The 24987-nt window shown below is 43.1% G+C and overlaps 1 protein-coding gene across 9 annotated transcripts in view; it reads right to left on the bottom strand.

The window, feature by feature from the left end:
* CACNA1G (calcium voltage-gated channel subunit alpha1 G) overlaps positions 1 to 24987 on the bottom strand; it is an 807943-nt gene that overhangs the window by 464158 nt on the left and 318798 nt on the right. For all 9 annotated transcript variants that reach the window (XM_085617142.1, XM_085617143.1, XM_085617140.1 and 6 more), the window contains exons 9-10: positions 10816 to 10967; positions 6366 to 6551 (exon numbers count right to left, since the gene is read on the bottom strand). In XM_085617142.1, the coding sequence (XP_085473268.1) occupies positions 6366 to 6551; positions 10816 to 10967 (338 nt within the window). The remainder of the gene's footprint in view (positions 1 to 6365; positions 6552 to 10815; positions 10968 to 24987) is intronic.

Below are 24987 nucleotides of genomic sequence, written 5' to 3'. Positions count from 1 at the left end.
GACCATACCCTTCAAGAGCAACAGCCAGTGCACAGTACTGTGTCTCCACATCATACCATTGAGTTATATCTACTTGGAGTTCTCTTCTGTACTCTCCTCTGGATAGCATAAACTTTCTTTCAACTACTGCCAGTCTCAAGAGTTTGTTGTGAATTGTGTCGCTGTCTTGGTGGATCTGTGTTTGAGGGTTCTAAAATTGCCTTTCATCCTTCATGGAATTGAGTTAAATGAGTTTACCTTCCATTTGGGACACTAACACAAAGGGGAAGGCTCATCTATTCCTGACTTGCCTGTTGCTTAGATCTTTCATCACTACTTGTGAGGACCTTCGTCTGTTAAATGTAGCTTGTGACAGATCCTGGAATAGTTGAATCCTATTTCATTCAAAGTTTGTCACCTCTGTGCTCCGTGCTCCCCTCAGAACCCTTTCCTTAAGTGTTAATGAAAAGAGTTTAGCCGATATGCCCCCTGGTCTTCATATTGAGGCAGGGCACTGGACTTCCCATTGTATCTTTTAAGTCACAGCCCTGCCATGGATGTCAATTCACCAAAATGCCATGGGTAGCGGAAGTGACTTCACATGCCCCTTGACCTTCACTTTCACTCACACAGACATATGCTTATACGTACACACACATTCACAGATACACACACTCACACATACATGCACACTCTGCCTACCAATGCACACACATTCACACATACAGGCACTCTCTTTTACATAAACACACTCAAAACTGCAAGCACACACACAACCATACATTTAAAAGCATTTTTTTTTACTTACCTCAGCTGCCAGGGAAAATCATATTCCAGCAATTTGCACTCCATTTTTTATTAAACTAATAGTGAATAATGTAATATTATTCACTATAAGTATAATAGAACATTTGACAAAATACGAGGTGAGTGAAGCCCCCGTCGACGTCTATAAGGATGAGCTGCTTCTGTTCCTGCCACTGATTCTGTGACTGCTGATGCTAGGGGTCATAAAGGTAAGTTCATCTGCACCCGTCCGCGTCCCGACCATGACCAGTGCCAGCCATTATGCGGGTTGTGCAAAAGAGGGTCTGTCTTTTCAGACCTACATATCAGAAGAACTTAGAGGTATGAGAGGGGGCTATTTGACAGAGTGTAGTCCTATTTTGTTGGACGCTACTGGTCCTGTTTAATGTGGCAATTGTAAGCATTGCCTCTTTCCCGAGAACAACCGGTCACTAACAGTGAAGCCCCCAGAAAAAGTCAAAAGGAAGTGAAGGCGGTATGTATCGACGTTCGTTCTCTGCACTGGCATGCTTTAGATGTATATGATCTTCTAAAGGAGGAGACTTTTGACATAGTTTTCATGACTGAAACGTGGATGAATGAGGACACCTGTCACGATTTGCACTTTCCTATCCCTTTTTTCATGTGTGTGCTCATTTCAACAGGGTAGGAAGAAGAGGAGATGGGGTGGCAATTATTAATAAAAGAACATATATAAATGTAAGACATTTAAACCAGATGGGATTATAAGAGCAGAAACTTGGGCTTTATCTTATTCATTCATGTACAACACTGTGTGTCTGGGTTATTTGTATATCCCGCCGCGGGATAGGTAGGAGATTTTATTTAATCTCTTGATCAAGTACTAGCCCCTAATTGTGTCTACTATGCCAATTTCACCTTGCTTGGTGATTTTAATATTCACTTAGATATGGCAGAGGAGCCCTTAACAATGTGGTTAATGGAAACTTTAGCCTATTTTATTTAATAAGTAGGAGCTCCTATGGGGGCCTCCCATATAGCTGACCATGCTATTGATGGCATACTTTCTAATGCAACATTAAAGGGGAATCCCCCCAGCCAGTGCTATGGTCGGATCATTTCCTTCTGCCTTCTTCATGGAAGTTTGATTACTTAAAGGATCCCTGACCTTCCCTGCTGCAGAATGAGAGCGGATGTTGGAGTAGGGTGTCCTTGGATGAGTTTAGGAGCACCCTGCTGGATTCTAAACCTGTTATCCCTGACTCCGCTAGAGAAGGGGACATTGTGATTAGTTCATGTCTTAGGAAGGCGGCTGACCTTGTAGCCCCCGTCACAGCATCAATAAAGGCTACTAAGATCAGCACAGCATGTTGGTTCTTGCAGGAATTAGCTTATAAAAGAGCAGCATGCAACAAATAGAAAGAGCTTGGAGGCATTCAGATCAGGATTCTGACACAATCCTATCAGAGAAACCTCAAGAAAACTTGCAGCACCTTTTATATGTATTGCGTCAAGGAGGCTGATAAGGAGGAAGGAGATTTTGAAAACTGTGGCTAACTTCACGGATCCTAAATTTACGTCTTCCCCGCTGGAGCCTAGTCAGTCCCTATGCTCCCAAACTGAGTGACTTCTTTGAGGAGAAGATTCTCAGAATTCAGTCTAATTTGTCAGGGGTGAATAATGCTCTAGGTGGGTTGGAAATAGGAGACAAAGCCACTTTAATATCTTATACAACATTGCCATCTTTTTTGTTGCCATCTTTTGTGAATTGAAGGTCTGGGTCCACAATGGATCCCATACCTCCTCACATTTTGAAGTCTATCTCGTACATTATTACTCCATTTTATCAGGTGTTATTTGCTATCTCCTTCCACTCAGGAGTACTACCCGATGGCTGGAAAAGAGCTAATGTGATCCCTTTATTAAAAAAGGCTAATGCCGATCCTGAATTCTTAGCTAACTTTTGGCCAGTCTCGCTGCTTTCAGTAGCCTGAAAGGTTTTGTTGGAGAAGTTGGTAAGCCAGCAACTCACCGCCTTTCTGACAGAGAATATCCTACTTCAGCCCTCTCAATCAGGGTTCAGAGCCCACCACAGCACTGGGACCACATTATTAGAGATCTCAGAGTCCATTAAGTTTAGTTTGGATTCAGGACTCAATGTGGCTCTGGCGCTGTTGGACCCATCAGCAGCATTTGATACTGTGGATTATAACATCTGGCTGAACAGGTTAGAGCATCTAGGAGTAAAGGGTTCTGCGCTGAGCTGGCTGGGCTCCTTCCTTAAAGGATATGAGCAGGTGGTATGGATCAACCTATATGCCGCAGGAGGAAAAATGTTGAAGTGGGGGATGCCACAAGGCTCCTCCCATAGTACCACTCTCTTCAACATTTACATGCATCCTTTGTCATATTTGGTGGAATACTATAATAACATCAAGATCATCTTAAGTGCAGATGATACCCAACTCCTGCTTACGTTTGATAGGGATCCTGCGAAGGCGAGGGTTGCTTTTGCCAGCTGCATGGTGGCACTGCTCAACTAGCTGAAGGCCTACAGATTTCAGTGCAAACCTGATAGGACAGAAGTCTTATTGTTTGGGCGGGATCTCCTTCCAGGTTGGGTTGGTGCCCCAGTGTTCCCTATCCGCCTCTCTGGCGGTGGCTAGAAATCCGAGTGTGATGTTTGATGCCCACCTCTCGTCTGGGGCACAGGTGCCAGCAGTGGTGAAAACCTGTTTCTGGATATTTTGCATGTTGAAGAAGTTCCTTCACTTGCTTCTCCATGAGGCCCATGTTACAGTGCTCAGGTCACTGATTTGATCTAGGCTGGATTATGCCAATGTCCTGCACTTTGGTCTACTTGAATACCTAACCCAGTGATTACAGCTTTTGCAGAATATGGCAGTCCCTTTACTCTTTAAAATTCAGAAAAGTACCTTGGTGTCGCAGTTTCGGGAAAGACTTCATTGGCTGCCAGTTCGTCAACACATAAGGTATAAAGTACTGACCCTAGCGCACCAAGCCCTATCCAATAGGGGACCCATGTACCTGAATGAACGCATTGAGGCATACAGCTCTAGGAGGCTTTTGTGTTCTAGTTCTGCAGGTCTTATTGTGGTTCCCCATTTTCAGGAACAAAGAAGGAGAGGCTCCTATTTCACTGTTAAAGCAGCAAACTTGTGGAATAAACTGCCTGAATACTTGGGATTTATCTCTGAGGAAGCTAAATTAAAAAATTAACTGAAAACATTCCAATTTAGACTCTAGTAATGAGTTTGGGCAGACAAATCTCTGTTCAAAACCCTTTTGGATGCTTAAAAGCACAGGGACCCGCCCCGAGTAGCTGTGCGCTATAGAAAGATATCTCATTCATTCATTCATTCATTCGCTATAACATTATATCGGAATGTAGTTGCCAGCCTCCATCACCTTGCCAAGAGCAGATTGTCCTCACTAGAACAGCAACCTAAGCAACGTGGGTGATGGTACTAAAAGCCAAGTCTGTAAAACACAACGTTAGGTGGGTGATCGTGCTGAGTTGTCAGATCTGCCTGAAGACTAAATACCTTGAGATATGAGCAGCCCTCAGCACTCTCTCCCTCTCTCCAGCAGTGGCCTGACATGTTTGCTTCTGGAAGAATGAGGCTTTTATGAGATCTTTAGCTGGGACTTTGTCAACGGAGGTCCACTGGTGTCTCTCTCACCTGCCTTGATTTCTTTTAAATGGTTTATCATGCCTTCGGACTCTGCGAGGCATGGGTTCCTCACGTTCACCAATCACTTCCATCTCCAGTTTTCTACTACCCTCTCCTTCCAAATGACCATCTTCATCTGATTCGTCCTTTCCTCCTTACATGCTGGACAGACTCCCACTTAGTCCACTCACAGTACACTATCATGATATTGGGTAACATACTGTCATTTGTGGGATTGGCAACCAGGGCCGGACTGGCCGTAGCGGGCACCGGGCAATCCCCCAGTGCGCCGCACGGGTGGGGGCCGGTGTTGGGCCCCTGGCGGCCGTTTTTGTTACAGGACCGTTTTTGCAGCCCAGTAACAAAATCGGGCGAAAACCGGCCCTCGCAAAGAGCTCGGCGGCACCCCCAAGAGGGGGGAGGGGAGGAGGGGGGGGGGGCGAGCACTTTGCCAGGGCCGGTTTTGGTTCCCAGAACGGCCTTGTTGGCAACGCATCTCCAAGACTCTTTCCCCTTCTCCATCTATATTGTAATTTCTTTTCTGCCATTCTGGTCTCTCACTTCCATCTGTCCCGACGCCACTCATCTCTGAAGGGGACTTTGGTGGTGGTATAAAAAGCTTCACAAATAATAATCATAACAGAATCTATCTGTGAATCTGAGTGCCTGGAAGATGGATGATGAAAAGAATCTATAATACAATAAAACCAGCATTTAGCGCAAACTTTCGATACATTTGTAGCTGAAGTAAATCCCTTTTTAAATAAAAAAAAAGACGAAAAGGCCTGCACAATCTATTTTTAATGACAGGAATAGAGACTTTTATCTACCATTGTCCTCCCTCTGGAGACAGAAGGGCTTAGGGAAATGTTATCGATGCAAGAAACATTCTCTCCATCCGTCTGCACGTGAAGGGTCGTGCACACTTCCAACCTTCAACATCTCATCTGCTGCCCCTGCCTACGAGCATCTGCTTAACACTGCCTGAATCTGCTGCATGGCAGCTTTTACCCAGCCCACATCTCAGTAAACATGGCGCCTGCAGCTGCCTCCTCTTCTGACTGCCTCCTGGTCTTTCCACCCCCTCAAATACGTTTTCAGTTTGTTTTGCTTCCTACACCCTGTGCAACCTTTAATTATCCACAGGCATCAAGTAGGCTTGTTCACATGAATCCGCAAATTCACTAGACAATTTCCACATCTTAGTGTTTAAATGTGTTCATGGGCGTTTCAATCCTTGCATTATAAGACCCTTCTCTTGCTACAGCCCACCATTTACAAACCCTTTCTCCCAAAACTGTCCCACCTCGAGAGTCAGAGGTCCTCTGTGGAGTGCCCTCCCCATGGCACCCCTAAGCTGGTGCCACATTCAGGAAGCTGCTCAAAAGCACCTGTTCCATCTCGAATTGTCTCACATCTCCACCACTGAAGCTACACTGCTTGGTGCATTCTGGCCATTGCCTGCATTTGTAACTTTATTAGCTTTTTATACTGTTTTTTGGCTCGCACTAGCAACAGAAAGTCATTTTCTTTTAAAGTGAGTATGAGTAAAGAACTTTTTTCAGCACCACGGCTAGGTAAATCTGAACATGAACATAGGGCAGGACTCAATGCACCTTACTCCTGAGCGCCTTCTTGAGCCTAGAGCCTCTAACGGAGGCACTGCACCCCACAGCACCCTGGGCTCACACTGTGCACTTGCACTCTGGCCATCCTCCTGAAGACTGCAACAACACTAATGACAATGAAGGTTGGCTCAAGCGAACATACAACACTTTGCTACATCAACTAAAAATGCAGAACGAAATACAAAGGACATTGTTTAAATTGTTGCTCCCTCAAGAATAAAGAAAGTTATGACACACTTGCCTGATTTGAGGCAGTATTTTAATATCTATCACGATGGAAGGAAATGACACGTACCTAAAAATGAAAATGAAGAGCATCAGAAGCATGCAGAAAGTGGCGACGTTGTCCATGGTCTTCATGAGAACAAGAAGTTGGCGCTGCAGCGCGGGCATGAACCGGACCAGCTTCAGGACCCGCATGAGACGGAAGGTTCGCAGAACCGACAGGCCACCACCCTGCTGTCCCACTATCTCCCAAACACTGAAGAGAAAAGAGACATAAGAGACAGGCGACCAGGAAGGTGGGTTCAGTGCAGAAGAAATAAAATGTGTCCAGCAGAGTATTAGGATAATGGGCAAGAAATCCAAGACTTTATAAGGGTAGTGAAAAGGAGTATTAGGAGAGAGTAGAGGCGGGAAAGGGAAAACAAGATGGGGGAGGAATAAAAAAGGACAGAGAATGAAACAGCTATCGAGACAAGACAACTTAGATAACAGAGAATGGAATGCATAATAATAAAACATTCAGGGGCATGCCTTTTATAATTGGCCAGTAAAAGGAAAATCATTTTTTCAAGTGAAAAAAAAGAATCTAAATGATTTTCTGAAGCACGAGAGGAGTAGGTAAAAGTTAGCTTGTTGAAGTTTAATGGATGTAGGATGATACCCCCACAATGTAGGCAATACACCGACAGTGAATCTCCATTTCAGGAATCTACACTTATTGTACGAGAACTCTCGTGGTTCTCGCTGCTTCTGGCTGCACTCTGATGAGCAGTTGAGTAGGAATCAGTATAATAAAGCATAATGCCTTAGTAGGTTTTAGGTGATGCTTTTAGACCTCGAACTTTAACAGATACTAACACAGAAATCCCGAAAGGCCTTTGGTCACTGGTGCACAGGGAAGGAAATCTGTGTTTGTTAGTTTGAGGAAAACCCTTACCAATTAAGATTAAGGGAATGTCTTAAAAAACAAAGCTATTATATTTCAAATAAAGTTTTTATATTGCATCTTTTACCCTAGATCAATGGTATGGTACTAGAATATTGTGATCCGAATATAATCTAATATAATATTTATATCCTAAATATCATTTACAAACATATCGCACCTTTGGAGTTAACAGTAAATCGGCCCTCAATAGGTCAATGTTTTTAATAAACAAAATCTAGGCCACAATACTTATGTAAGATGATATTTCTATTCACAATATTCTGACATACAACCAGCTCAGTAACTCTTGGTGCACCTGAGATCCACCAAGGTATGTAGCACTTAGCAGGAACGTTTAGGAATCCACCTTTGTGTGTGGTCTTCTCAAGTGTATTGTTTTTTTTCTAGACCTAGATGGCTGGCCTTTTGGATCGTTGAGCAGTGAGTATTTCCCAAACACCTCTCACTGCATGTGCTGTTATATATATATTTTGAGGTTTATTTTTAGGTTTCGTCTGCACAGCGTGAAATCTTTTGTATTTAATATATCTTAAAAGGGGGCTCTTATCAGTTCCCATGCCGAATTACTGTGTTCATTCGCTTTTGTATGGAAGCTTTTTTTTAGGTTAACTTCCCCTGGCTGCACGCATTTATGATACTTCTAGTAAAGCTGTTCACACTGTTTAAGCTGCACGCATTTGTGATTTTTCTACTAAAGCTGTTCACACTGTTTAAGCCCCATTCACTGTCAAGATAAGATCTCTTCCCACGGAAAAGGCAGACAGCTTCTATCAGTAAGCTGGAACGCTTGCTTTTTATTACTTGGTTGTGTAAAGCAGATGCTTAATCCTTATAATGTTTGTGGCATTTCCTATTCATGCCTCAGTACCTTTCTTTGCACTTTGTAAGCATTATCGGATTGATTTTTTCAACTTAATCTATTTGGTCATTATGATCAAATTCTAAATGTTGTAATAAACATTGAATTTAAAAATAAAGTTAATATACAAGATCTATGCTATATTTTCCTACTAAACAGGCAGCCACAAGTGCAGTTACCTTGGAGACAACAGAGTCATGATTTGAATGATGCAGCAGGTGCAGTGGCACCGGCCCCAAACGTTGTCAGAACGCTTCTAAACACCCAATATTGCTATATGTTACTACTACACAGGCAGTCACAATTGTAGTTACCTTGCAGATAAAAGGGGCTTGATTTAAATGGTGCTGCAGGTGCAGTGGCACCAGGGCCAAAAGTTGTCATAACTGCACCAAACAAACACCAAATCCTGCTATAGTTTACTACTAAACAGGCAGTCACAAGTGCAGTTACCTTGCAGACAACAGGGTAATGATTTCAATGGTGCTGCAGGTGTAGTGGTACGGCGGCCACAGGTTGTCAGAACTCCTCCAAACACCAAACCAAATATTGGTATATTTAACTACTTAGGGCCTTAATATGGTTTGATTCTCAGTCATGGGACTCTTGTGTGATGCTGTCATGTCAATGCCCCCATTTCTGAAGGTTGTAAAGTGGGTCCCTCAGCTGTGAGTCTTGCTGCCCAAATGCCTTAGTTGTAATTGTCTCGCTTATGGGATATGAAAGTCCTGATACTGTGAGGGTTTCAAGGCCTCAGAAGTATGGGGCTGGTACAGTGTTCTTTTAGATGTCAGCCCCAGATGTAAGGGTTTTGATATGTGCTCCAAGACATCATGGCTTTGGTAAGGATTTCCCAGATGTGAAGGCCTTACTCATGGCTCCTCAGCTATGGAAATCCGGTCAATGTTTTTTTTGTTGTCAATGCCATTGCCAGTGTCCCTCAGATGACAGGATTGTAAGGCATGTCCAGTTGACATGAGGGTGCCCCTCAGATGTGAGATGTGTCCAGGACCGCTAAATATTAGGGTCTCAGGAAAAGCTCCTCAGAAAGGCCTGTATCCCTAAGGACACCTCATATTTGAAGGTCTTAATCACTGCATTTCGGACACAATTAATCATGAGGGTCAGAAACCTTCTAAATGAGAGACACTTGAAACCTATGCACATCCCTCCAGCCTTTTAGTGTCCCTTGTCTGGAAATACTTGTGACTCTGAATATGTTAAGGAATTTAGGGCTTGAGTTAGATTTTGGAGAACATTATTTGCTCCACCAGGACGATGGACTAAAATGCTCCCTTGCTCTGCTGGAGTACCCATCCTCCGAGTTGTCTGCCAGCCCAGCGAGCAACTCCAGAAAGAGAGAAAGCGAGTTGGAGATATTAAAAGATTGAAAGAACAATGGAAGTAATAATAGAGAGAATGAAACAGAAAAATGTCAAGGTCTAGAGAGCGAGATAGAGAAAGAGAGAGAGGATGAGAGAGAAAAACAGCATAACAAGAATGAGAAAGAGACAGAAACAGACAACAGAAAGAGAAAGAGAAACCGAAAGTGAAAGAGAGAGAAATAGGCAGTGATGGAGGAGGAGAGATAAAAATAACAAGCATTTGCAATGCAATCGGTCTAGCCTTTGGGACCATATATGTATATTGCTATGCAGCACATTAGCCTGGGTGCTGAAACATCTCCTGTTCTTTGACATGGAGAGAAAAAAAGCACCAAACTGCGTGACACGCCAGGTATGGGAACACATGGAGAGAAATACTGCCTTTCAGCGGGAAATGGTATAGTCCAAAGCTCTGTTTTTAATATAAAATCAGGGCCTTTGGTGGTCATGTCACTGAATATACAAGATTTGAAAAAAATTATATTGTCTATGGGTGCTTGCGGAAGACAATTTCTATGGACTGGAATCTAGAGAATGCTAAAGTGATTCTGGTATTGTACTGACCTCTGCTGGTCGTTTTCTATTAAGAAAGTTAAATAGAGGCAGTTTCCAGAAAAATTAAAAAAAGAAAGCAATTGTGGTATTTTACTGACCTCTACTGGTCGTTTTCTATCAAGACAGTTAAATAGAGGCAGCTGAACAAGCAGAAATCAATTCTGGCATTGGTATTTTACTGACCTCTACTGGCCGTTTTCTATCAAGACAGTTAAATAGAGGCAGTTGAACAGAAAAAAAAGTCTCTAAGCGGAAGCAGACAAGTCCTAGGGCTGATGTCCAGAACCCATAAAGTACATACACATATAAGTAAGTATATGCTAAAGTATATACCGGAGGTCTCAAATACTCAATGTAAAAATGAGGAGAAAAAGAAGGAAAATTTGAGAGCATTTGAAACTAGAAAAGGTGAGTGAGGAAGGTAGTGGGAAAGAGGCAGAGAGAAGAAGTGAGGTACAGAATAGGAGAAGGAGTGCAACAGAGAGAGAGAGACCATAAAATAAAAAGAGAGCAATAGCTAGCCAGAGAGCAAGCAAAAAAGAGGGCACTAAGGAGGAATGAAAGAGAACAAGAGAGAGGAAAGATACTAAAAAGAGAAAACTTTATAAGAAGGTATTCAAAGAATACAATTGCATCATGTGAACTAGTATGGAAACAAACAGAATATTCCAAAGCAAGACACCATACATGTTTACATACAAGATCCGATATAATGGGAACACGTGTTTCACCTTTAGCTGTAATAACATAGAGGGATCAAACTTGGGTGTACCTGATAACCACAATGATGCCATCAAATATATTGTAGGGGTTTTTGATGTAGCCGAAAGGGCCGTACACCAGCAGCTTCAGCAACATTTCCAGCGCGAAGAGACTGGTGAAGACGATGTTGCTGATCTCCAGGGCATTGGTGAGCTCGTCCGGCTGTGAGGAGGACAGAGAGGGCATTCAGTACGGACACTTTTATATACGCACACAATGAAAAAGACACTTCCTACCACAGAGGCGGCTGACAGAGCGATTTATGGACAATTGTCATTCCAAGTCATACAGTACTCGATGTGTGCTCGTGGGCAACCTTTACTTCCTAGTGTTTCATTCAATTTAAAAAAAATAAAAAACAGTGCTAATAAACAGGAACAGGAGAATATTGCACCCTGCATAACAAAAACAGAAATCATTTTGATATGTTTGACGTCAGCCTCTCGCGCTATGAGCTAGGCACATGTATTTACCTGCCTGGTTTAAAACACATTAGAGGGCGCTACAGACATGGGTAAGCCTCTCGGCGGACAATGCTCGGGGACCAGAAATGCACAATTAACAGGATTCAGCTTTCATCTCTGTGTAATTGTCTGAGACCATTTTAAAGAGTGTGAGAGATCACACCTGTGAGGCAGCTGTGAATGATCCCATCCGCCTCTTTGATTGGTTTTCTGAATGGCTCCGATGTCTCGTTTTGTATGAATTTACGTCAGAAGTGATCGAACTTGTACTTCTTAGGAAATATATTGCAAAACGAATATAAAAACACAGCCTCACAGTGAGCAAAATATCGGAGACCCCCAATGTGAACCCCGCACAAGCGAGCGCACTGAAGGTGCTGATGCCCCGGGGGCACGCGGCGAACTCCCTGCCTCAGTCCGAGGGTGACTTTACACTGCGAGCTGACAGTGAGTTCAAACATGGAGCCCGCAGGGAGCTGAATGCTACAACGCTCTCAGTGACCTTAATGCCAGAAGCTACTCAGGGAGCCCAACAGCCCGGCTCCAGAAATGTTTATTTGGGTGGGTCAATGGTGCATTTGGGTGGGCCACTGTGGGCCTAATTCGTCGCTTCTTGTGGTAGCCTGGAAGCCCTAGATTACATCATATCTACTTACAAACAGTCACCATGATACAAAAGATCAAGTCAGTGTTTATACAGAGCATGTGGAAAGTTATTTGAAAGTAAGAGCAATGTCTGGACCTAAGTGCAAACCCTCAAATTCCAACAGGCCAGGTTTCAACACAAATACTTCCAGGCCTGATTATCCACTATTCTACCACCCCTCTCCTGTGCACCTTATCTCACAGCTGACCTTGGGCTCCAGCCCCATATCAGCCACCATCCAGCTCCACTTTCATTATTCCAGAAAGAAACATTAGCAATATCACCTTCAAACTTAAAACATTGAATATAGCAGTAAATATAATTAGCACGCACTTTAAAGTATGTTCCACAGTTGCCCTAATGACCTGACTGCTAATTAAATAAAAACAGAAAGGCCATGACAGGGCCGGCTTTAGCGCTAGTGCGAAAGTCTTTATTAGCGCCTCACCAATGACTTCTTTTTTTGCAGACACCATTACTACCAACCCCCGACAGTTTCCTTTATCTCTCCGTAGCCACTCTCTCATATGCATTTCATTTGTTGTATAGCGCTACTCATATCAGTGTTGGGTATCACAGTACTGTGCACCACGCACACTATATACAGAGACAATGAATCATACAAGTATGTAAATCAGTCTATAGGGAATGTCACATAAGCCAATGAGGATTACAATGTGTAGGAATCACATGGCATCCATAATGGTGGGCAGTATATTTTAAGAGGGTTTGGGCCGGGGAAGCACAAACTAAGGATTTCAAGCATACCCCAGTGGTTGTTTTTTTTTTTAATTGTTTTTTTTTTTAAAGAGTTTTATATAGCGCAAACTGGACCCGAGACATCATGTATCAGAGCGCTTTACATGAGCACCAGTTTTGTTACAGATGGACACATTCATTTTTGTTAGGCACGGGGAGATTAAGTGATTTGCTCAGAATCACAGGATGTTGAGCGTCGTTGCCGAGACTCAAACCTAGTTCCCAACTTCGAGGTTGACCGCTCTAGCTGTAAGGCTACATCCTCTCCCCCATAAAAATGTATATCTGCCCAAACTCATTTTAGCAAAATTAAAATAATGAACGATTGGGGAAGTTCTAACTATATAGCAGCACAAAGCAAAGTGAAGTTCTAACTACACCATTCATGTTTGTTTGCAGCTCTTTGATGACAGTTCATAGGTCACTGTCCTATGTTAGGAGTATAACTTCTGAACTGCAAGTAACACAAGAATCTCTGTGACATAGGCAGTAACCCACTGAGCTATCCACATAAATACAGTTTATCTGTATTTTAAAACTATCAACAAAGGAATGCTATCCAGAAGGATCATTAATCACCAGTTATCTGGACATTGTTATTGTTGTCTTGCATCCCTGATAAAAACGTTTTAATTGAAGCAAACCAAAGCATGTGCCTTGCTGGGCCTGTGCAGATTTTAAAAATAAGAACAAATAGTAACATTTTCTCTTTTTCTCTTACCTACTTGGATAATCAAACTTTGTGTCACAGCCTGATCTGAGAAGCAGCTGCAGGGGTCAGGAAAGGTGAATCAGAATAAACAAACTTATTTTCTCCAGTGTTGAAATAGAAAAGGAAATATCCACGCAGCAGGACTCGGTGCCATATAAAGAATTTGTCCACTTGCCATGCCCCTATTGTACCTGCAGGACATAGCCCACCTTTCTAAAAGGAGTTACGTGATTGGGTCTGGGCGTTTTCTAACAGCCATCCCCAATCATGTAATTCCCAGAACAGGAAGAAAAACAACGTTCAGAGGAACATTTTAAATTATAGGGCCCATTTTCTATTGGCCTTCATGTGCTCACTGCGAGGGCCAAGTTTCATGTTTGGGTGGGCCTGGCCTACCCGGCCCACCCGCTGGAACTGGGTCTGGAGCCCAATACTACAGGCTGACAGTGAGTTCAAACCATAAGTTGACAGCGAGTTCTTGGAGTCGCAGTGAACTAAATGGCAGAAGATTTACAGTGAGCTCAGTACACCAGACGTCACCCACAATGAGCTGAATGCCATGGTGCAAAGAGTGAGGTCCACACCGTAGGCCAACAGTGAGTTCAAACCATAAGCTGACAGTGAGTTCAAACACTGAGTACACAGTGAGTTCAGTGCTACCTAGCTCACAGTGAACTTAATACCAGAGATACTCAGTCACACAGTTCCACAGGCTGATGAGGAGTTCAAACCATAAGCTGACAGTGAGTTTAAACCACAGAGCCCACAGTTAGTTCAGTGCCTCAGAGCTCAAAGTGAACTCAATCCCTTAGGATACTGAGTGAGCTCAGTACTACAGGCCAATGATGAGTTCAGAGCATAAACTGACAGTAAGTTCAAAGCAAGGAGAATGCATTGAGTTCAGTGTCACAGAACTCACAGTGAACTTAATGCCAGAAGATGCTCTCAGTGAGTACAATACCACATGCTGGCTGTGAGTTCAAACAAATAAACTAGCAAGGAGTTCAGATAACGGAGCCCTCAGCGAGTTCAGTGCCACAGAGCGCACAGTCAATGTAATGCCAGAGGATACTCAGGGAAACCAGAACCACAGGTCCATAGAACCCAGCTAGACACAGACTGCAGTGTGCTTAACACCACAAACCACACATCACACTCATTGCAACAGTGCCCACAATGATGACAACGTAACATTTCCAGAAAACCCACAACAAGCTAGGGAGCAAAAACTCATTATCAGAGAATGATAGAGAGCTTAATACTACAGAAAGACATAGTCCAAACCACAGAATACTTCACAGACCCACTTAGTGTGTGAAATACAACAGAACTCGCAGCAAGACAATACCATATACCTCTCACAGACCCACCATAGCCTACCACATATGCCACAACATGCGGAATACTGGAGGACTGACAGTGATTCACTATAACATTACAAGAGGAAGCTCAGACCTCAAAACAAATAGTGAGCACAACACCACCGTCCTCACAGTGAGAACACTACTACTGAACAGAGATCACATAATGAACTCAATACCACAGAACAGGCAGTGAGCTAAATTCTGCACATCAACCACAGCTTCTGTGCAGATAACAGTGAGCTCAACATATCAATCCGGTCAACTGTGAGTTGATGTCACATATCCCACACTGAGCTGAATACTACAGAGAATACAGTGACTTTAATACCAGCGAATCCATAGTGAGCTTAGTACTACAGAGGCAAACAGTGAGCTCAATGCCACACATCCACAGCAAGCTCTATACCACAGAGCTAACAGTGAGCTCGGTAACACAGATCCATAGCAAGCTCTCTACCAGAGAGCTAACAGTGAACTCGGTACCACAGATCCACAGCAAGCTCTATACCACAGAGCTAACAGTGAGCTTGGTACCACAAATCCACAGCAAGCTCTATACCCCAGAGCTAACAGTGAGCTCAATACCACAAACCCACAGCAAGCTCTAAACCACAGAGCTAACAGTGAGCTCGGTACCACAGATGCACAGCAAGCTCTATACCACAAAGCTAACAGTGAGCTCGGTACCACAGATGCACAGCAAGCTCTATACCACAGATCTAACAGTGAGCTCGGTACCACAGATCCACAGCAAGCTCTATACCACAGAGCTAACTGTGAGATCGGTACCACAGATCCACAGCAAGTTCTATACCCCAGAGCTAAGAGTGAGCTCAATACCACAGATCCACAGCAAGCTCTAAACCACAGAGCTAACAGTGAGCTCAATACCACAAATCCACAGCAAGCTCTATACCACAGAGCTAACGGTGAGCTCGGTAACACAAATCCACAGCAAGCTCTATACCACAGAGCTAACAGTGAGCTTGGTACCACAGATCCACAGCAAGCTCTATACCACAGAGCTAACAGTGAGCTCGGTACCACAGATCCCTAGCAAGCTCTATACCACAGAGCTAACAGTGAGCTCGGTACCACAAATACACAGCAAGCTCTATACCCCAGAGCTAACAGTGAGCGTGGTACCACAGATCCACAGCAAGCTCTTTACCACAGAGATAACAGTGAGCTCAGTACCACAAATCCACGGCAAGCTCTAAACCACAGAGCTAACTGTGAGCGTGGTACCACAGATCCACAGCAAGCTCTTTACCACAGAGATAACAGTGAGCTCAACACCACAGATCCACAGCAAGCTCTTTACCACAGAGCTAATAGTGAGCTCAGTACCACAGATCCACAGCAAGCTCTATACCACAGGGCTAACAGTGAGCTCTGTATCAAAGATACACAGCAAGTTCTATACCCCAGAGCTAAGAGTGAGCTCAATACCACAGATCCACAGCAAGCTCTAAACCACAGAGCTAACAGTGAGCTCAGTACCACAGATCCACAGCAAGCTCTATACCACAGAGCTAACAGTGAGCTCAGTACCACAGATCCACAGCAAGCTCTATACCACAGAGCTAACAGTGAGTTCAATACCGGGGAACAGAACAGACTATGAATTCGGATAAAACGGTATGTGCACCACAGAAGGGCATCTGACCCGGAGATACAGCCTTTCAGAATGCCAGCAACTGCAAGTTGCCCACTGACAAGTTTAAGAGCGTAGATCCCACTGTCTCAGTGAGCCCCACAAATTCAAGAGTAACTTCAGTACTCAAGAAGGATAGTGACTGTAAGTACCACAAAGCTTGCAGTGAATTCAATAACACGGGGCAGTAAGTTCAAGGACACAAAGCTTAAAGTGAGCACAATGCTCCCAAATCAGCAGTGAGCTTAAAGCAGGAGACCCACAGTGAACATCTATCACAAAGCCCAAATTGAGCCTTAGGCCAAAGTGCCCTAGGGCGTTCAAAACCACTGCCCCAAATCCATTTAAACACCTTAGACCTGCTCGGAAAATGTGTTATTTCTGGGCATGTGGCCTTGAGAAGAGTTTGTTGCTGTTAATCTGTCACGGTGCTACTTTACCAGTCTTTAGCGCTCTCGACATCTTCAGAAGAGACCCAGCCATGAACCTTTGAGTAAGTGCAGCTTTGATCAAACGACAGGTCATTTATAAATAGAATCCCAGCCAGGCTCGCTGTTGGCAGCTGTGTTCATTATCTGTGAGAGAGCAGGGAAGGAAGGTGGCTTTAATGGACTCTGCAGCCTCCTCTACCCTGGCAAAGAGCGTTCGGGTGCCATGCCATGCACAGGGCGACTCCAGGCTCCATTCAAAGTCCACGTACTCATGTAAAAACAGAGTTCCATATAAGGCACAGCCCGGATCTGTAGCGAGAAGCGTCCTCAAGTGGTCCTTGTCAAGCCCATCACATGTCGCCTGGAACTCCTGGCTGCTGATAGGGTGCGAATGTTCCGACATCTCTGAGGTTCCTCCATGGAAACGCGGCCGAGGCAACAACAATTAAAACCTTCTCTCTCCCTGCTTTCTATCTTGCCCTGCTCTCTTGATGGCTACTGGGTTTTCAAAGATCCCTTATCTGTTTCATCTTGTATATGAACATCTGTTATAAATCCAGGGATTACACTTGCTTACCAGAAGGATTACAATACTCTCCCTGAAGTGGTTGTCAAAAACATGGCTTCTGTTATTATACCTTGTGTTACTCATTTGATAAATTACTCCCTTTCAACAGCAGAGATTTCTAGCAGTCGCAAGGAATCAGTCCTAACCCCCTAGAGAAAAGCATTGGCAAAGCCAACTGGTTGATTCTTTTGTCTGACAAGTATTTTTGCTGATGGTGTGCATTATCATCTAAAGAGGAACAAAGGGCAATGGCGTGTGCACATGCATCACACATGCACACATATGTGATGATACTACAGTGGCCCACCATGATGATGTAGCCAGACTTATCAACTTCCCACACAGAATTCACATCACATCACACCTCAGAAAGCTCCACCAGTTTCTGATAATGAAACACTCTCATTTCAAACTCCTCACACACACATTCAAGGCATTAAACAACTTAGACCTCACCTACCTGAACAGTTGTATCTCCTTCCATCAACCACCCAGGCACCTCCCCTCCCAAGGACTCCTACTCACACACATCCCACTCGTACGCAGATCAGAAGCACAGGCTTTCTCATACATTGTTCCTAACACATGGAACAAACTACCCCACCCCACATCAGAGCCTCCTCCTTTCTTCTTGAATTCTGCATGAAGCTGAAGACCTGGCATTTCAATTAACCAACATACCCTAAACACACACACCTGCTCAGCAGGCAAGCAATGGACAAGCTTCAATACTGAGACCGGAGGGGTCAGAGATATGATGAGGAAAGCAGCACATGGTGACAGAGTAAGAAAACCCATGCACTCCCACAGAGTTCTAAATACAAAAGAATCGATCACTGGCAAAGCCAAGTTGTCTGGTGTTAAGTGTCTGGCGTTTGGCTTCATCAGTGCATGTTTTTTATCATGGTTTTTGTAAAACTAATTTTAACCCCTTCGACGCGCATGACGGAGCGGTTCCGTCATGCACGTCGGTTGCGCTGTGCGCATGACAGAACCGCTCCGTCATGGCCCCGCCCGCACACGGAACCTTCAGCGTGGCGCGGAAATCCGCGCCGCGCTGAAGGGGTTAAGGAGCTACTGAACCCTCATTATGACAAAAAATAAACATTATCTAAAAGCAAAAATATTTTTTTGCCTCAAAAAGTACTCTTTGATATAGTAGACCATAGCACTGAAGAGAACTACTTTCTACACAGATGCGCTTCTGCTGCAGTGGGCAGAAGTAAAATGCAAATGGCACAAAAACAGACCAATGGATGAAGAGGGCTAGTAAAAGACTTTGTAAGTAAGTATCCTATACATGTAATTTTTAGTCAAATGGAAAAGTCTTGGCTAATGCTAGACCTAATCAGTAGTTCCCCGAACATACAAGGATGCAAGTCATCTAGTCAAAAACATGATAAGGAAGCTATGCTCCAGGGGAGGAAAAGCCATAGAAAAAAGGCAATCAAAAAATAGTCACAAGAAAGCCAGCCAATTGTAAGTAATGGACTGGCACAGGTCCCACTAACTATTGATACTGTCCACAATAGTTCTTCAACAAGAGACAACTGAAAGCTTTCTATAGGCGAGACAGACAAAGGCATCCCTGGATTAAGTCACTTTAGTGAACTACCGATCCACAAACGGTTTAGTTTAGAAAAAATGGAAAAGGTAGTAGTCTCAGTGCTTTAACCATTTTTGGTCTCTCAATCAAACTTTAGGCTTTATCATGGCACTAAAATTCTGCTGGTGCCACTACTTGACAATGTATTACATGCGACAGATGAAGGTGATCTCTTCCTTCTGATCCTGTTTGATTTGTCTGTGGCATTCGACACAGTGGGCGTGGACCTCTTGCGCTCCAGGCTTAGGGCAGAGCTCATCACGTCGGACACAGCCATTAGTTGGTTATTTCCTGTCAGGCAGGACAGAAGTAAAAGTAGTTTCTTTCAATCATTTATCATTTATCAGGGCAAGAAGGCTGACATTCTATTCCTATGCACAAGGTACACAAATTTAAATCCAGAAAAACGTCCCCAAATTTCCCAACTTCAAAAGAGAGCTGGAATATATCTGTACATTGAATGAACAAAAATGGATTGATAGTAAATGGAGGCAGAATTGAAAACTGAAATACTGCTCTTGCAGCTGAGTTAGAAACTGTGGGCTTCACACAACCTTCTGAAATGACATAAATGCATTAATCATCCCGTTAAGGTGGCCAAGATAGCAGAGAATGTAGACATTTTTTATAGGACTCCAACCTATATTTTGAAACCCATACAGAGTCAGTGGCTTGTATGATATTTTTCTGCTTGAGATAACTGAAACACACTTTGCCTTGTCTGGATAAAACATACCACAAATGCATAGTCAGTTTTTGGTAAATTCCAAACTGGACTACACCAGTGGCATACTGGGAGCTCTCCCATAGTTCCAAACTAAAATACTTCAATTTGTATAAGTCACGGTAGCTAAATTGGTCTTGAAAATGTAATCAGATATCAATAGGGAGCCTCTGACCTCCCTTTCTTGACTTCAGGTTTCTAATATGATCATGTTAACTAGCCATGTATGGTTTTGAAACCCCAAAGGGGAGCATCCCTTTCAGGATGAATGAATCCAGATAATCAGTGGATTTGCCGCTCCCTACACATTTATTTGTGTGTTGTGTGTTGTGTGTTGATGTCCCTCACTCTCTTGTAATACAGTGTACAGGATTGAACTTTATTTTTACCACTTGCCCAAAATGGCAGAAGTATTGGGATTAGCCTATGATGAGGCTACTGTTAGAGACATTCTTTTGACACCTAGCATTATAGACAATGCCCCAAGTACCAGTTCCACCCCAGGTGACGACTGGGCTAAATTACTCATACTGAAATGTTCCCACTCTCGCACATATATACACAGGGCGATTATGACCGAATATTTAAGAGCAAACTGTGCACCAACCGGTCTAATTGTGACAAATGCCCCACGCTTGTTTTTAGAAGACAAAATATTTATGAAAGACTGGTCCCTCGTCGTTTGGCGGTGCACGAGGGACTGGTTGATATTGATCATTAATACAGCCAAGCGTATCGCTGACACCATCCTGGTAGAGATACAAACTTTAGAATCTCAGATTAAATCATTGCTGGTGACCTCTGTATATAAGAAACAAGCAGACGAAACGAATAAAAACAATAAAGAATTCAAAGATTCAGTTCTGGCAACTAAAATATTGAAGTTCATGAAAGATCTTGCTAAATTTGCGTTTGATAAAGTGTATCCCTATACCAGCGACACATATGTACCACCTCAGTTCAACCAAAGAGGGAGGAAATATGGATCTAACTACTTCACCTCTGCGAGTGAAGAAGAATCAAATGACTCTGATTCCTTAACAAATGAAGAAAGAAATTTGGAGCAGTTCCAATAGAAGGAATAGAGGTCAGAGGAGAGGAGGCCAATTTGGTCAAGGACCTGCCCAATGGTGGCCTCCAGGTCCTTTTGGCTATTCACAACCTCCATTTCAACCTCCAATGTATCCCTTTCAACCATACAACAACATGATTCCCAGCCATCCTTTTTTTAGGGCATGGCCCAGCCCGCTCAAGAGGTCGCAGAAGGAACCAACAGGCAACCGTGCACTGGAATTCGCCAGTGACATCCCGGACAACTCGCAGCATGACAAAACCGCCTGTAGAACCAGGCACCAGCAACAAAGCAATTTGATTGTCAATACAGCACACGACAAAACGACAGTCCTGGAGAAAGGATTAGGTTTTGTGCCAACATACAAAGGAGATATCTTCCAGATTAGACAAGAACTAGCTGTTTTCTTCTGGAAGATCCACCTACATTCCTTCTTTGAAGAAAATTACCTGTAGACAACCAAGAAGAAGATATGAGAAATACTGGATTGAGGCCACGATCAACTTTTAACCCTCCCACACATCTGATTCCTGCACAGATTGCCACCTTTGAGAAAGCAGTACTGCATGATGTGACTTCTCTGCTTGAACGTGACAACAAAAAGTTTCAGAATATACCCAAAAGAGAACGATTGGCACTTGAACAACTGGCCAGAGATGACAGCATCATTATCAAACCGCCGGATAAAGGGGGAGCTATAGTTATTCTTGATACAACAGTCTATAGAGCAGAATGCCTACGCCAACTTGGAAACAGAACCTCTTATAGACCCCTGAAGATGGACTCGACCAAAAGACTTTCCACAGAAATTAAGAAGATGGTGGATGAAGCCACTGAAGAAGGCTGCATCACGGATCATGAAGTGGCCTTTCTGGTCACATCATATCCGATTACACCGCACTTCTATGTATTACTGAAAATACATAAGGAACAGCTACCACCACCAAGGAGGCTGATCATCTGTGGCATAGGTTCTATTCTTGAGCCTTTGTCAACTTTTGTTGACTTTTTTCTTCGACCAATAGTACTCAAGATGCCGACATACATACAGGACACTAAGGATCTTCTACGTCTCTTAGCAGGTACACCTTTTTATATGGAACAAGATTTTCTTGTCTCGTTTGATGTGGAATCTCTATATATCTGCATACCGCAAGATGAGACACTTGCCACCGTAGAGACTTTATTGGATTCTAATCCCCCCGAAAGCATCACTCCAGTACAATTTATCATGACCTGTGCACATTTAGCCATGAAAGAAAACTTGTTTAAATTTGAGGATGACCTATATTTACAAACATCTGGCACTTCGATGGGCAGTGTTTTCGCCCCGTCCCTGGCTAATCTCTATGTGCACCATTTTGAAAAGACAAGTGTTTTACAAGAACAGAACCCTTTTGCCAACACATCCGTGTCTGGAAGCGTTACAGCGACGATGTGTTTGTAGTATGGAGAGGCCCTCCAGATACCATTGTGGCTTTTCATCATTGACTGAACACCAAGAATGATTTTTTGAAATTTACTTTTGAATTCTCAAACACAAGTCTGCCCTTCCTTGCTGTTCTCATCTTTCCCGAGGGTGATGGTCTGGGGACGGAATTATACAAAAAGCCTATGGCACGAAACTCACTGTTGTCATACCGCAGTTATCACCCCAAGTCCCTGCGGGAAAATTCTGCCCTTTGGGCAATTCCTCAGGATTAGGAGGAATTGCTCAACCAATGAGAAATACAAAGAACATGCAAACCAACTCTCGGCTCATTTGAAAGAGAAGAAATAATCGAACAATATCATCCGAAAATCGAAAAAGAGAGCCATTAACAACAATAGAGAGACCCTTATCGAACTGGCTCCTCCTAAGGAAGAACAATCCTGTTTGACGTGTGTGAACACCTTTTGTAGCCACTCAAACCAGATTAAAAAAAGTATTCTCAGACATTGGAAAATCCTGAACATTGCTTTTAAAAGGAGCATGAATATCAAGGATAAAGTTGTACATACTCGGCTCCCCAATAGAAACAAGAGTAATACTTCAGATCAAACAACTATGTAGGGCTTGCCACCTGTCAAAGGGCATTTTCCATGTGGCTCTTGTACGGCGTGTCCTCAAACCACACGTATGACAGAGGTCGACATAGGCACTAACAAACCATGGATATTGTCAAAACATACCAACTGCAACAGTGATAAGTTGATTCATTTGATCTCTTGCCCCTGCGGCTTGCGTTATCTGGGGATGACCACACGCAAGATAAAAACAAGAATACTGGAGCACAAAAGCACCATTAGGTGTATGAAAAGATCTACCAAAATGGCAAATCATTTCTTAGACTTGAATCATTCGGCAGAAGAACCTACATTGGACAGTTCTTGAGCAATTGTATATCCCGGTACATATTACAGATATTTCTAAGTTCCTTTTCAGACGAGAACAACAATGGGTGTACAGGATCAAGAGCGATGTAATCAGACTTAATGAGCAGATCCATTGGCTATCACTTTGAGTGCACAACTGGGGTACAACCACACTTAGAATGGTACCTGTTTATTTTGTCCCAAAACCACTAAAGATGTCTGAGATATCCAGCTCCCTATGGAACTACAACGCCAGCAAACAGATCCTGTATCACCAAAGTTTCTGTCATTACTAAATACACATAACAAGCATTACATTGATTTTTATTGACCCTAACGTGGATGCAGACTCTTTAACTATATTTGGTTGTATACTCATGTTATGCATATTGTGACAGTGGTTTGGTTGCCACAGTAAAACTAAATAGTGTGATGCCCAAACAGGCTACACCATTCTGATAAGAGCATACACAGATCTCTTTAATAGTCGTGTATTCATTACACCAATTTCAAATTAATTATGCACTCTAGAAGTATGTCTTAAATTGCTTTTTATATTTTCTTCATAGCAAAACAAATGTTCCAATAGCTATTTGATATAGAGTGTTTCACGTTTAAAAACTTGTTAATGATGCACTTTTTCGAGGCATTACTAAAATAGGGCCGTAACGATTGTCCGCTTAATAAAGCCATCCAGATTCAATATAGATCATTGTTATATCAGCACACATGCACTCTATGCCCTTTACCATACGTCGCACGTGCGCGTTGAATATAGTTACGCACTCGACTCAGGCTTTCTGTTAGGACACCTACAGGTCCTCTCACTAATGCGCGCGTTTACTGGATACTAGTGGGCATAAATAACTCAGCTCGTCCCTCTGGTCGGTACCTCCGGTCGCAGCTCATGTACCACAACATAGTACCAACGGAGATGTAACTGAGGGGATGTATGTGAATTGTGCTGTCTAATATAATTTGGAGCTTCATATGCCGATTTTGACTGGATACAAATTGCAGTACTTTACTTAATTTCTAACTTTTGGAGCATTTATCCTCTATAGTATTTTATGCCTCTGTTAGACTATAATGCCTTTTGTCATTTAAACGCCCTAGAATATATATTTTGTCCGTTCTGGCATATATACTTTTCTTGTAGGCATGACCACAAATCCAAGCAATGGACACAGTGCGATAATCTACAGATTGTCCATCACTGATAGATTTTCATGCCTTAGTCTCTTGTCCAACACATTTATTGACCCTAAACAACTGAGCCAATATGAGGAATATGTTGGTTTTTATTAGACTGTATTTTGTCCATATTTTTTTATTTAAAGTTTCCTGACACTGTTTTATGTTTGTGTGGTTCACCACCTATGCAATGTTTGTGTGGAGTACTGTGCACACATTATAAGGTTAAATGTGTGACACATGATCTTGTCTTTACAGAGCAGAGCCCCCTTCCCTGAGTTGTGGCCGGTAGAGGTGGGGTAACTTATCCTAAATTTTAGGATGAGTATGTTTGCTGTAATTAAGAGAGCTGCAAAAACAACATTTGATAGACAGAATGCAGAACAATGTCCTACACCCCAGTACAGTGATCTGGGCCTAAATCCATCATTTTTTTGCTCACCATGCCGTTCCAGTTTGAACCCAGCCATATGCAAATTAGTCTTGACCCTGTGCCTCATGGGAGCAGTCCAGCCCCTAATTAAGAGAGAGCACCTCTTTAGGGCTCGAGAGGATATGCTACTAATATCCCTGTACACTAGCATGTATCTTTTTGAAACAATGTAAGAATGGATTGTTGATTGGTTGCCA

The sequence above is a fragment of the Triturus cristatus genome, chromosome 7 (assembly GCF_964204655.1).
Source record: "Triturus cristatus chromosome 7, aTriCri1.1, whole genome shotgun sequence".
Lineage (NCBI taxonomy): Eukaryota > Metazoa > Chordata > Amphibia > Caudata > Salamandridae > Triturus > Triturus cristatus.
Note: the sequence above shows the minus strand (reverse complement) of the source record. Positions and strands in the feature narration are given on the sequence as shown.